The following is a 13,178-nucleotide window of genomic DNA, read 5'->3' on the forward strand; positions in this document are numbered from 1 at the left end:
AGTCTTCACAAAAATCCTGTTTCACTCTTTGCATGGTTTTAAGAGGACAGCTTGCTCATTCAATGTGCTTTCCACAAGAACTGTAAGAAATTGGAGGATGATGATGATTATGATTACCATTATCTCATATATCTAGGAAAGCTTCTTACATGGAGACAACATCTAAATCCAGTGTTGTAGTGAACAGTGCTTAAATACCACTCTGACTAATTTTTCACCTTTTACTAATACTGTTTATCTCTTAACAGATTCAAAACCAACAGTCTCTCATACAAAAAGCAGTCATAGTTTTTAAAGTATAATCTCTTAATGATTTCAGTCACAAACGATTCTGGACTAAAGCCCTAGCTATTCTGCTGAGAGAAAATGGCAAGTCATTACCAGCCTATTGAGGGTGTGGTAAATCTTGTGAATATTTGCCAGTGTTGATAGATGAGAATTCAGTTGAAAATCTAGAGGGGGAAAAAAAAAAAAACAACAAGAGTTTTAAATTCTCTGGTTTCCAGCTGTAGCAACAGAGATCTTCATATGTTCTAGTAGTTTAATAAAGCCATCACATGACTATGAAATAAAAGCCATGTCAACACTTTTTCAGCATCAACATTTTCAATACTAAGTGGAACCAGTAAGTGAAATCTGCAAAATATGTCCTACATGTGCATTTTTCCTAAGGCATGGATGACCCCCTAGCAAAACAGAACTATAGCTAATAATAAGCTAAGTACAAAATTATATTTTTAAAAATATTTACAACTTTTTTTATTTAAACTGGGAATCATTATAGTTCCCATGCTACCCAGCCCTTCTGTTCCATCTATTCCAAAATCAACTTAAGTACCATGTAACATTCTAAAATCATTACTAAGAATGCTATTTTAAAAAATAATTTTATTAATACACACATACTTGCCTTTATACTAATTTCCTTGCAAAACTAAGTAACTGGAATACACTTACACAGCTGAAACATGACTTTTGTATAATGAACCAAAGGTCGCAATACAGCAGCTGTTAAGACCCAAGCAAATAAAACCAAAAATAAAATATCCTGACAGTTCATGAAAGAAGCCACAGCATAGATGTTACCTTTGTTTCTATGTTCCAGTAATAACACACTTAAGTTTGTTTCAGTTGTAAAAAGTTAAGAACGTGATTTTTCTCTATAATTTTAAACCCCCTGTTTCTGCTAGAAATGTGTCCAGGACAAAACCAAAAAATAAGTAATTTACCAAAAAAATCAACTGTGATCCAGCCAAAGAGCATGGAAACCAACCAGAATCTCAGAAGCTGGACACAAAACAGTTGACAGGGATCAAAGGCAGCTAACTACTATACAGTATTTCGATTTAAACTAAAAGTAAACTAGCTACTCCACTAGAACTCGTGCGCAAAACCACTCTAATTAGATACAAGTAGTATATGACAAGTAAACTGTTTCAAGCACAATTCTTCCATACCTTAAAAGCAGTATAGGCCTAGTGTTACCACCCAGTTAATGCATTAAAGCATTTCTACTGGGAAACATTTCATTTGGCTTTCCCCAGTAGCTGATACATGATGCAAGTAAGGTCAAAAACATAACTCCCGTATTCCCATCCATAGCACTTCAAATGAATGCTCTCAAAATAGAATTAAGATGACCCAGAATCTAAGGATAGACAAAGTAATCTTTAAATAACAGATCCCCAGGTCAGTGAACTATGAAGTTAAAAAGTGGATCTGAAGTGGATCATCTGCTATGAAGTTAAAAAGTGGATCTGAAGGAACTGCCTGCTGTTAAGTGTATTTGTTACATACATCATTATGGAATTCCCTTGTTATGGTGAATTAAAAAAAAAAAGATACCTTTAAGAATCATATGTTTCATTTATTATGTTAGCTAGAGAGTATCATTTCACTAATTGCTACCTATCTCTTAATGTATTTGTCCCCAACCCATCACTACAGCAATACAATTTCAGCTAGTCAAACAATACCACAACACACAAGTTTCTTACTCAACCTTCCATTTAAAGGATTTTTTTTTAGAAAAGGGCAGTGGGGGATGACATAAAAGCCATTCTGAGAAGGGCAAGATTAAAAAATTATGATTATTTTGTTAACTGTTGCACCAGACTAAGCTTTCTTCAACATTAATTTTAACATTTTTCTTGTTGTTCAGCCTAAAATCTACAAGGAACATGAGTCTTTAGAGAAGCCAGTTATAACTGGAGGTAACAAGCTGAGAACACTGACCAAATATTTTATTCTAAACTAATACTAAACAGTAATTTTAGATGGTACTATTGAAAACAACAGAAAAAATATTTTAAAGTTAGGATTGTATATATATGAGGTATTGTCTCTGAAATAAAACATCCCTAGGCACTGCAAAATACATCATTCATCCCAATATGTTTCATACATCTACTGGAAATATACTTACAATTTTAAGCTGTTACTTCAAAAATACGTTACACAATTATGATGCACTCAGGGGGTTTACACAAATGTATTTTACACGTCTTATAGAACAAGCTTCAAACCTTAGTTCCACAAATAATGGTTTATCCACACAAATACGGAGGACCAGAGTCTAAAGTTTTCTCTCTTCCACAAGGGAAGCTTGCAAAACAGGGATATTATCCAAAACCAAGAACAGGCTTCTTCTACAGTAACTGTCATAAAAACAAACACGAGCAGCAGTCAATGAATTAGGTACATTAAATTACAGCTCCAGCCACCTCCTGAACTGGTCAGAGTATTTGCTATAACTACATTAACTGTCCTATGCTATTGAAAAGTATATTTGGGGAAAAAAAAAAAAAAAAAAAAAAAAAAGAGAAGAGAAGAAAAGAAAAGGTTTTTGAAGAAGCAGAATCCCAAAAAAAACCCTCCAAAGCTCAAATAACACCATCTTGAGAATTAGCCAAGGGACAATGGCATAGTCAACATGACAAGCCAGCGATGAGCAGCTGGCTGCAACTGTGCACTTCAGGGACATGCTCTCTCCCCAAACCACCCCAAATTCCTCACTTGCTGCCGCAGCCTCCCAGCTGTGCCTGCCTGACCCCCCGTCAAGCCCCTGCCCCTGGAATCCTACCCCCAAAATTACAAACCAATCCTGCCAGCTCCATGGCCTGAATGAGATCACCAAGGAGATGCAACACCAGATAAGCAGGGTTAAAGCAAGACACAGCAAAGGTCCTCCCAAGTGGAAGCAAAATAGTCTCTTGTGGCATCAGAAACATGTTAAATCAGATCAAGCGTACATCTGTCCTGCGGAAAAATATTTTGTAGTAAAGTGCCACACAATTTATTGACCTGGGATCAGAAGAAAGAAACTTGCTCACTTCATTAATACTGGAAAGAGATGCGCTGAAATGTTTGCTACAACTTTAAGAGGTGTACGTCAAACAAGCATGCATATTTTCTTGATTAAGTTATTCTTCATGCAGATGTTAGCTTATCTTTAGCAAGGATTGAAGCAACGAAAATTCCAAATGGTATTAAACGCTTTGCAATAATTCGGAATGTAACAGCTAGAGAAAAAAAAAGTCTGAGTAAAGGAATTGCAAATCCAGAAGAAATTCCAGAGCCAACCTAATATCATGGAAATTAAACCTTGTTTGCGGTTTCTCATTAACACTTAACATCAAGTGTTGAAGTCTGGGTTAGTCAATTATTCACAACCATATACAATTTAAATGTAAAACACAAACAGTTTTTAAAAAACCTTTTAAAATATTATAGATTATGGTTTACATTATGGACCTGAAAGTTACACAGAGGAAAAAAACAACAGCTAGCTTGGCCTGCTTCCCTGACAAACTAGACAAAAATTGTTCTACACCCCCTCATTAAGACAAACATATGAAATACAATAAACAAAAAACTCAGTATATCTTAAATGTAAGCAAAAGATTTGGATGAACAGAACTTGAATATTCTGCTTTGCTATCTGTAATGAAGAGACTTTAAAGGTCAAGTCATTTTTTTTTATGGAGGGAACTATTCAAATGAAACTACAAATGAATACCTAAAAAAGAAAAAAAAAAAGTATTTCCGCCTATGTGCCTACTCACACATAGACACGTACCTGCCTGAACTAAAACTTTAACTTAGTTCCTGATGTCAAAACTATCACTCTAAAGCTTGGACAAAACACAGCTACACGGTGCAGCGAAAAACACTACTAAAAACCTAGCAAAAAAAAAAGCAATAGTCCTATACCACATATGCAGCTGACTCCAAATTTCCTTTAAAAGCTTCTATATTATTTTTCTGAGCAAAAATCTCACAGTAACAGAAGGCCTAAAAATATTTATCCCAGAGAGACATGCCAGATAAACACTATAGATACAACTCTGTATTAAAAATTAAGTATGGAAATAGTCATAGTATATCTGACAAATACTGTGGGTAATTTTGTGTAACCTTCTCAAGAAAAAAATTAGATAGAAAATGAAAATGGTATGTTTATGCTTTTATTTTTTATTTAATTGGTTTCCTTGGTTTCAAATAATACAACCGGAGAAAACTTGTAGTGGTACTGGAAATAACAGTTCAAAGTACTGTCTTCTTAATTAGCTTTACAATAAATAAACTTTACTTATCTAAAAAGTTATCATTTAACATTCTGTGAACTACACCATTTCATGCTCTACAGTCTACTTACATAATTATCCTAACAGTAAGACAATTTCTATTGATTAATGAACTTGGAAGTTCAGATCTGAAACGTACATTTGGTGAAAGCCTTTAATACTTATGTTCAGGAAGTAGAATTTCTATACTCCTTACTAAGTGCAGAAAACAAAAGAAAAACATGTGTCAGTTTTTGTTTTCATTTACTCAAAAACTTCACAACAAACTTAAAAACTGAGGTTCCAAAACTACAATACAGAGCAGCCAGGAGCTGATTCTGCATTCCTGCCCAAGACAGGATTAAGAATTCATTTCCAGCGTGCCTGCAGCTGAAGCCACACAGGCAGTGACACCCTTTAGCAGGGGCACCTGCAGAAGAGCCCTCTTCCCGTCTGAGATGCGAGAGCAAGGTTGCAAGGGGCAAGGGCAGGCAGAGTAGAATAGGCTTAAAATGCAGGGTTTCCCCTTCATTTGGCGGGGCTAAACACGAGGCATGATTCAGAAAGTAAGGAAAGCAGAAGTGAATTCCAGCCTGGAGAGTGAGGACATGCAATTAAACGGGAAGGAGTGGGATGATGCACCTAGCTTGCGGAGCAACAGGACCCAGCCGTTAGAGCTAGAGACACAGCGCCGCAGGACATTTCTCCTGCACACATGCACGCAGAACCATGCCAGACTCAGAGCTACTGCTGACACCAGTGGTATCCTAACCCACAGTTGCAAATTTGTGTATATTTTGCAAACATAACAGCCTAAAATGTTCTGAAGCAAAACACAAGAGTGATTTAAGCTATTAAAAAAAAAACAAAAAACACACAACTACAAAAAACACCAAATGGAAACAACAAAACGCAGTTGAAACGACAACACGCTAAAAACCTCATAATTTTAAGGTAAGCCTTCAGAATCAACTGTAACATTTGCTATTACCACGTGTAGGCAGTCACCCACATTATCTGCAAAATAATATTTTAAAATTACCGCATGCTGTGAAGACAGTGAAAAGCATTAACCTCTCCCCCACCCCCCAGAACAAATCCTTATTCTACTTTATTCTACCTAGGTATTTAAAAATCACCCTGATCTGAAGGCTTGTTTACAAAAAGAGCTAGTGCAATTTAAAGTTCACTGAGGATTTTAGAGAAATTTAAGCAGTGCAAAAGTTGTGTAACTGTTACTTAAGTTTGAATGCATTTCCATTTACTTTAAATTGACTTTGAACAAATAAGAGCTATGTTAACTTATGCTATCTCAATATATAGATTAAAAAACCCTGCACACTGGCTCATGAAGGGTTTTACAGTTTCGTGGGTTTGGGTTTTTTTGGTTGGGTGGGTTTTTTGGGGGGTAGGTTCAGTGGGCTTTTTTAATAGAAAAGACCTAACACTCATTGCATTTCTGGTGCAATACGGCTGTTTCTGTTGCTGCAAATACCACTTGTGTATTAGATAAGCATTCCTAATGCTTGCCAGAATATAATAAAGCTGGAGTGACCAGCCAGTTGGAAAAGAATTAGTAAAAGTAGTGGATAATTAGAGCTAATTTAAATCTATTTCTAAAGCATGTACTACCAAATCAAACAGCATTTCAGTGATTTCAAGTTACCAGACTGTGAACAGACACTCTTTCAGTCTACAATTCAAGAACACAAGAAATTGAGCTACAAATCATTTAGTATAGGTCCAATTTTACATCCATTTGATGCAAAGTGTTGATCCAGTCTAACTCATAACTCTACCATCAAATTCATTCCAAAAAGTGTCAGTGAATTAATTTTGCATCGTTGGCTACTATGGCCTGAGAGTTGTTTGCCAGCACTACTCTTAATTTCATGCCAGATTAGGTGTCATCTGTCTTCCTATAAAGGGCATAAAGCTAATAAAAACTTTGTATCTCATGCTCTAGCTAATTCAGCAGAAATGCAGCCCTGTCAAGTATGCACTACTAGGGTATCCAGCACCATGCAGATCTGGTACATATCGTGATGGGCCTGCAACAGCCACTCAAAAGCATTGCTGCCCCAGTATTTGCTTCCTCCTCTCTGCCAAAAGTTACAGACCCCACAGCTCTGCCAGAAGCACAGGTCATGGGCACATTCCCTAGTCCACTTCGGGCAAAAATCAACCCTGTCAGTTTAGACAATTTATGTAAGTGGCAAGACCTAACCCAGACACATTGACTGAGTGGATTAGAGTGCTCCTACAAACCTCGTTACCAGGAGAGCAAGGGAAGTGGTAACCTACAGCTAATGGGGAGAAAGGAGCAGCTACAGCAGAGTCCCACAGTCTGTGCAGCCACACATCTGCACCAAGGGACACAAAAACATGTGCCACACTAGCTGGTTCCCAAGGGCAACCTGAAGCCTTGTAGCTCTGACAATGATACATATATACATATACAGACACTACTATACATAAAACACTGAGCAAACTAGTAGTTATTTCTGTCTCTTTATAAGCCCAAAGTAGAAATGCTGTTTAACCTCAGACCTATGATTTTAAATAAAACAACTTAACTGGACAGTGTAAGGAAAGTGCTGGCACATTTAAAAATCAGGGCTCTGCTTGAAGTCCTTGCTAGTAGTCTTACTTATTGTAGAAGAAATAACCACACTAATAAAGGCTCTGTATTTAAATTAGATACAAGAGTTAAACATTTTCATGGGATGCACTTTACTTCCTAGTGCGATGCTTTTTGGCAAGCACAGCACAGACAAATTAAGCGAGTTTTCCTCTTCTGCTTGAAGGCACAAACAAAACTAGGAAATAATGCTTTGGAAAAAAAAAAAAAAACAGTCTTTGTTTTCAGTTTCTCCAAATTTAGGGGAAAAGGTAAAGAAAATACATGATAATAATTCCCTTAAAGTTCACAGAAAAACTACCTGGACGAAAATAAACCTAAATCAAGTGCTGAAATTACACAAATGAAATTGCATCCTGATACAAACAAACAAAGAGAAGTAATGAGAGGAAGACTGTTCCTTCATCTAACTCAACTCACTGTATGGCCTTGCCAGAAAAGACATTTTCAATTATAGTTACTGGCATTGCAAGAAGCTTTTAAGCAAATGTTTACAATAGGGAAAAGTTGATGTCTCTCATATATGAAAGGTGTACATTCAGTCTCAGAATGTAAAACTGACACGCAGCAAAAATGTATTAAAGGAGTTTATATCACAAGAACAGATAAGAATCTAAGAAGGATCAAACAAAGGGTTGAAATGTTCAGTCAGGAAACAATCATAAGCCAGCTTCTGGATTTGTAAAGATATGCTATGAACACTTCTTGACTCAAGCATTTAAATCAATGAGGAAAAAAACCCACAACTACCATGAAGCTACAAATAATGAAGTTAGCTAATTAAGGAAAACATTCCTATTTAAAATAACACATATACAAGGCCATGAACTGCCCCAAAAATATATTCAGGTGGATGATTCAATAATTCCAAGGGATATTTTTGAAGAAGCCAGTAACAGCTCAATGCTGAGAAACAGCAGTCTTGCTTTCTGCATGAGAATTTTTTAAAAAAGGCACTAAATAGTCTTCAACATCCTACATAAGGGAGCATCGGAATATTTGTAACTGTAGCTTACGTGTGTATAATGAAGACCTGCACCTTTTTTTGGACAGGGCACATAAAGACTGAACAGAAGGCATTTTCTAGAAAAATTATGCTTCCATTTCTGACATGAGGCAGTTATTTGTGCTTTAATAGTAGCCTTAACCATCGATATATAATGATCCGCAAATATAAACATAAAAGAAGCCATAATCACTAAAGAAATTATATAATCTTAGGAGGCAGAGCGTTTACCAAGCTGTTCCTGTCCAATTCCTCATTTTGAGAAACACAGAAGGATTCAAGAAAATCCAGGCCTTAGGCAGCATTTCTTTCCATAATTGCTTTCAGGACTTTGTCCAAAAGTCAGACCATCATTCATTCACGTATGATCAAAGCTTTAGTTTTGATTATCTCTCCCATAAGCAAATTCTGCAGTAATGAAGTGTCTCAGGGCTGCAGCTCCTTGCACAGTGAGAACACAGCCCTGGGAGATTTCACAGGAATCGGGAACATCCTTCTGCCGAGATACCTTTGTGCTCGGGACATCAGCCTCATTTCTCCAGCATACGGGGATGGAATCTATTCCGAACCCCACAGTTACCCCACACCCACGCAAGTGTGTAATCCCCCCACACCAGGCAACCTGCCTACACCATACGGTCCCGCCTGCTCTGAAACCAGAGCCAGAAACTATACTGCAGAGACAAAGCCTCCCTGCGCTCCCCCAGCACAGGCGGCGCGATCTCCCATTACCGCTGCCCCACGGCCAAACGGCCTTGCCCCAGGCGTCGCCGGGCCCCAGCTGCGGGCAGGGAGCGGTGGGTCCCGGGCCCTCCCGGGGCTCCCCGCCGGCCGGGGGTGCCGGGCTGCAACTCGCACCCCCGCGCGGGGGTGGCGCGCCGTGCCGCCGCAGTGTCTGCTGGGAGTTGTAGTCGCCCAGGCTCCTGCCCAGCTCCCCGCCGCGCGGGACAGCCGCAGCGGAGACTCCACCTCCCACAATGCGCCGCGGCCCCCAGTCCCCTTCACAGCCCGTTTCTCCCGCACCGGCCCGGCGGAATCCGCTAAATTAAACGCCACCCACCCCACCCCCCCCACACACACCGTTCCCACGCAGCGAAGCCCCCGGGCAGCGGCGCAGGCCGCGCCCGCCCTCCTCTCGGCAGCCCCGGCTCCCTCGCAGGGAGCCACGAGGGCCGGCCGCGGCCTCACCCGCTCGCAAGCCGGGTCGGGGAAACTGCGTCACACCCTCCGAGCGCCCCCAGCCCCCTCCGCTGCTGCGCCCCTCACCCGCCCCCGCCACCGCACGGGCCGCCCCCATCCAACCCCGGCCCCTCCTATCCCCCGGGGGAGCCGACAGCCGCGGGTACCCGCCGGCCCGCGGGTCCCGTGACCCCAGGTACGCACACCGCCTCTCTCCCCGACGGCCTCCCCTGTCACCGAGAGCCCCGGCGGTGCGTTCGGCCGAGCCTCCTCAGTGAGGGGCAGGAGCAGCTGCCCCCACGGGGCGGCAGCGCTTGCCGGCGGAAAGAGCAGGCCGGTAGCGCCGGGTGCCGCCGGTGAGCAGGCGTGAGCGCGCGGCCCGGCCCTGCCGCTACTCACTGACAGCGGCGGCATCCGAGTGCATTTTCGTGCAGCGCTCACACTGCCCTGCCCGGCCCGGCTCCCTCTGCCCCTCTCCCAATCACAGAGCCCAAGCACGGACACCTCCCGCCCCGCCCACCGGCGGCACCCATTGGCTCTGGCTGCCCTGAGAGGCCGTACGTCCTGCTCTTCTACTGCATGAAGCACCTGCCATTCTCCCTCTGCCTGCCCCCCACCGCCTGCCCCGCCCGCTCCCGACACCCTATTGGGCTCAAGGCTGAGGCGACCCCGCCCCCTTCACTCTGACTGGGCTTTGCCGGTGCCAGTTTTTCCTGGCCTTGAAAGCGCGTGTAAAGAACACCACTTTGTGTCACCCGTGGCTCTGATTGGCTAGAGAGGCCAAGGGCCGCGCCCACGTCCTGATGCGATTGGGTAAGCGGGGCAGAGGGCGGGGCCGCCGAGGCTGCCCCGCCCCTCAGAGGGCCGCCGGAGGGCGGGCTCGTAGCGCTGTGCTGCTCGGGGCTGAGAGCGGCGGGAGGGTCCCTCTGCCGCAGGCGTCCGGGCTTGTCGCCGGGCCCGCAGGCTGGCGACCGCTGCACGGCGCTCGGCCCCGAGGGCGCTCCGGCGGCAACCCGGGGACCTGAGGGGACGGTAGGCAGCCACGGCCCCAGCGCCGCCTCCTCGGTGCGATCCCCCGCCGTGGGGAGCAGCCCAGGCCGCTGCGTGTCCCGAAGCGTGGCCAGACCTCAGCTGCCCTGCTGGGGCCAGCGAGCGCTCGCACACGTACGTCAGGCGCGGCCCCGGGGCTGGCGTCGTGTCTTCAGGACGGCAGCAGGTCGCTGCGCCGGGGAAGTAGGATTTCTGGGCTGCAAACGCCTCCCTTTGCTCTGCGATACCCACCCTCAGTGTAGCCAAGTCGCCAACTATTTTAGAAAGGTTTAGTTGTTGCTACTAAGGAGAAAAATGGCAGCCTGCCCTCGCCGGCTGAACGCACCCGAGTGTCGGGTCAGTGTCACAGCAGCAGCAGGCTGGGGGACACGCGGGCCCAAGGCTGCTCCTTGCAGGCAGATGAGACTGCATCACTCCTCCTAGTTACTGTTCTGCTCCTAAAAATCCAGCGCGCGGTCCACCTACTCTCCCCTCCTTGCAGTGCAGAGGAGGAAGACACCTTTCACGCCATAGCTGGTTAGCATGTGACCTCAGCATCTTCTCTCCTTCCAGAGATAACAGCCTTTCCTTGCCCTACTCAGTGCTGAAACACAGGTGAGAAGAGACTGCTACAGCACCACCCGTGCACAATGGAGCATTAAAACAGAAATTACCCATTAAAAAAAGAAAAACGACAAACCAAACACACTTCCATTAAGAGGTTAAGTTAAAAGGAAAGACCAGGACTCAGAACTGAAGAAGTGCCACATTTAAAGTAATTGTCTCTTTGGAACAATATATTAGTATACAGTCCTGAATTAACTGATCGTGCACCTGTTATGGGTTTTTTTATGACTCGTGCCTTATTCGGTGCACCAGTCAGAGTGTGCAAGTGCAGCCAATTTATTTTGCAGAGCAACATCTTGTGTTTTCAAATGCCAGTTTTACAGAGAAGGAGATGGAGTCCTTGCGAAAATTATTTATTTCTTCAACAGGCATGTACAAAGGCCATGTCAGAGCAATGAAAGACCCCATTATTTGAAATTCTTGCCTGTTCACTAACTCCTTGAAATTATTTCTGTAGAACTTTCTGCTTCCATCTCTGGTATTTTCCTGTTGGCACCATCTTTTCTTTACCTTAGCAATTGTCATGTATTTTACAGTACCACCTTGAAAAAATAATAAGCTATCTCAGAGTAAAGCAGTACAAGCTAGGTTTCACTTCTTGGGTAGTTTTAACATCCCACATGCCAGATATTCACATCTGTGCATGTCATCCCAAACTCTTATACCCAGTAGGGGCACCATTGAGTTGTAATTCATCTGATCTGGATTGAGAGGAACAGTTCCTTTAGGGGTGCCTGTTTGTTCACATTGACCATAAAAAGCACATAGACTGCTAGTTTAGAATAAAAATGTATTCAAAAAGACATTTTCTCCCATGCATTAAGTAGCTGCAAACTGATACAGATCTAAAAATAAAAAGGTGGCATACATAAACCCTGTATGGTTGTATCTGAAGCCACTTGGACCTAAAGAAAGGCTTGTAATTTTTTCCCCCATTTATATTAGTCTATAATGAAAGCTACTACGTGGCTTTACAAATCTTTCCTTAGACTATAGCTTCTGTAAGTACTACTATCTGTATGCGTAAAGCAAATAATACTGTATGTTTGACAAACAAAACTTCAAAATATTTTCGAATAGTTGAATGTGCAAGTATAGTCTCTGACCGTTAAAAACTAGATCTGCAAATAAATCCATAAAGAAGCACAAAAGAGGCTTTGTTTTCTGTTTCTGCCTGCTAAACAAGGAATGTATGCTTCAGCCAGAAAAGGGCTGCCGCACAAGAGCCAGGCCCATTGCAACATCCACCTTCACTCCAACCTTGAGAAGGTACTAATACATCTCCTTTGTTACCACTAGTTGTAAACAACTATGCAAGTTTCCAGGCTGGCAGATGTTATATATTCACACCCATATTTTCTTTCTGAAGCCTGAGTTTACAAAATGCAGAAATACTTTGTTTACATAGAGCAGATCAATCAGGTTATGCTTGATCAAGCACTGTCTCAAGGACAGAGACAGTTTAAGCAGTTCTAGCATTAGTCTCTTAATCCTAGTCCTCCTGGCATCCTTTCTTTTGTGCCAACACAACCATTTGAACAGCTAGATAGGAAGGCAAATCAAAGAGCAGGACTGCCCCCAAAATGCAAAAAACCCTAAAAATCAACATTTTGGGGGTTTGTTCATCTGTTTGCTTGTTTTCCCAGTGAGATGAATATCCTGATTTGGCTCATATATGTGCAAATGCTTCTATCAACACACAGAAGAGGAATAATAAATTGAGAACTGGAGAGGGGCAGGAAATGCTTCAGCCAATTTACACACTGCTAGGGCCAACTTAAAACTACAGACTTTTTTTTTTTAAGGAGAAAGACTTTGCACTTTTTAAATTGATAGCTAAAATGACATCCATATAGGCTATGAAAAATACCATAAGGAGCAAGATGAGCAATTTACTTAGTTTTATGTTGCTCACTATCAGAAACAGGGTGTAGAGGGCATTTTAGGAAAGTGGATGCCCTCTCTTTCAAAAGGGTATCCAGACTCCAAATTGCTAAAGCCACTGCATCTCTCAAATACCTTTGTTCATCTTGCTTTGCTTAGAAGCAAGTGTGAAAGTTAATTTTAGGCACCCAAATCACAAACCACTTACATGTTTGACAAGTCAGAGAGGGAACTGTATTGAAACAAA

The 13,178-nt window shown here is 42.5% G+C and overlaps 1 protein-coding gene across 6 annotated transcripts in view; it reads right to left on the reverse strand.

Annotated features, from left to right (window-relative positions):
* Positions 1-10,071, reverse strand: part of DCUN1D4 (defective in cullin neddylation 1 domain containing 4) — a 42,060-nt gene extending 31,989 nt beyond the window's left edge. For 2 of the 6 annotated variants that reach the window (XM_080344240.1, XM_080344239.1), the window contains exons 1-2: positions 9,791-9,945; positions 382-452 (exon numbers count right to left, since the gene is read on the reverse strand). In XM_080344240.1, coding sequence (XP_080200366.1) covers positions 382-452; positions 9,791-9,815 — 96 coding nt within the window. In that variant the 5' untranslated portion in view covers positions 9,816-9,945. Of the gene's footprint in view, positions 1-381; positions 453-8,944; positions 9,048-9,595; positions 9,946-10,033 lie in introns of those variants that run through there. The other 4 variants (XM_080344243.1, XM_080344241.1, XM_080344242.1 and 1 more) reach the window with 3 other exon arrangements.
* Positions 10,072-13,178: the final 3,107 nt, after the last annotated feature.

The sequence above is a fragment of the Nesoenas mayeri genome, assembly GCF_963082525.1.
Source record: "Nesoenas mayeri genome assembly, chromosome: 4".
NCBI lineage: Eukaryota > Metazoa > Chordata > Aves > Columbiformes > Columbidae > Nesoenas > Nesoenas mayeri.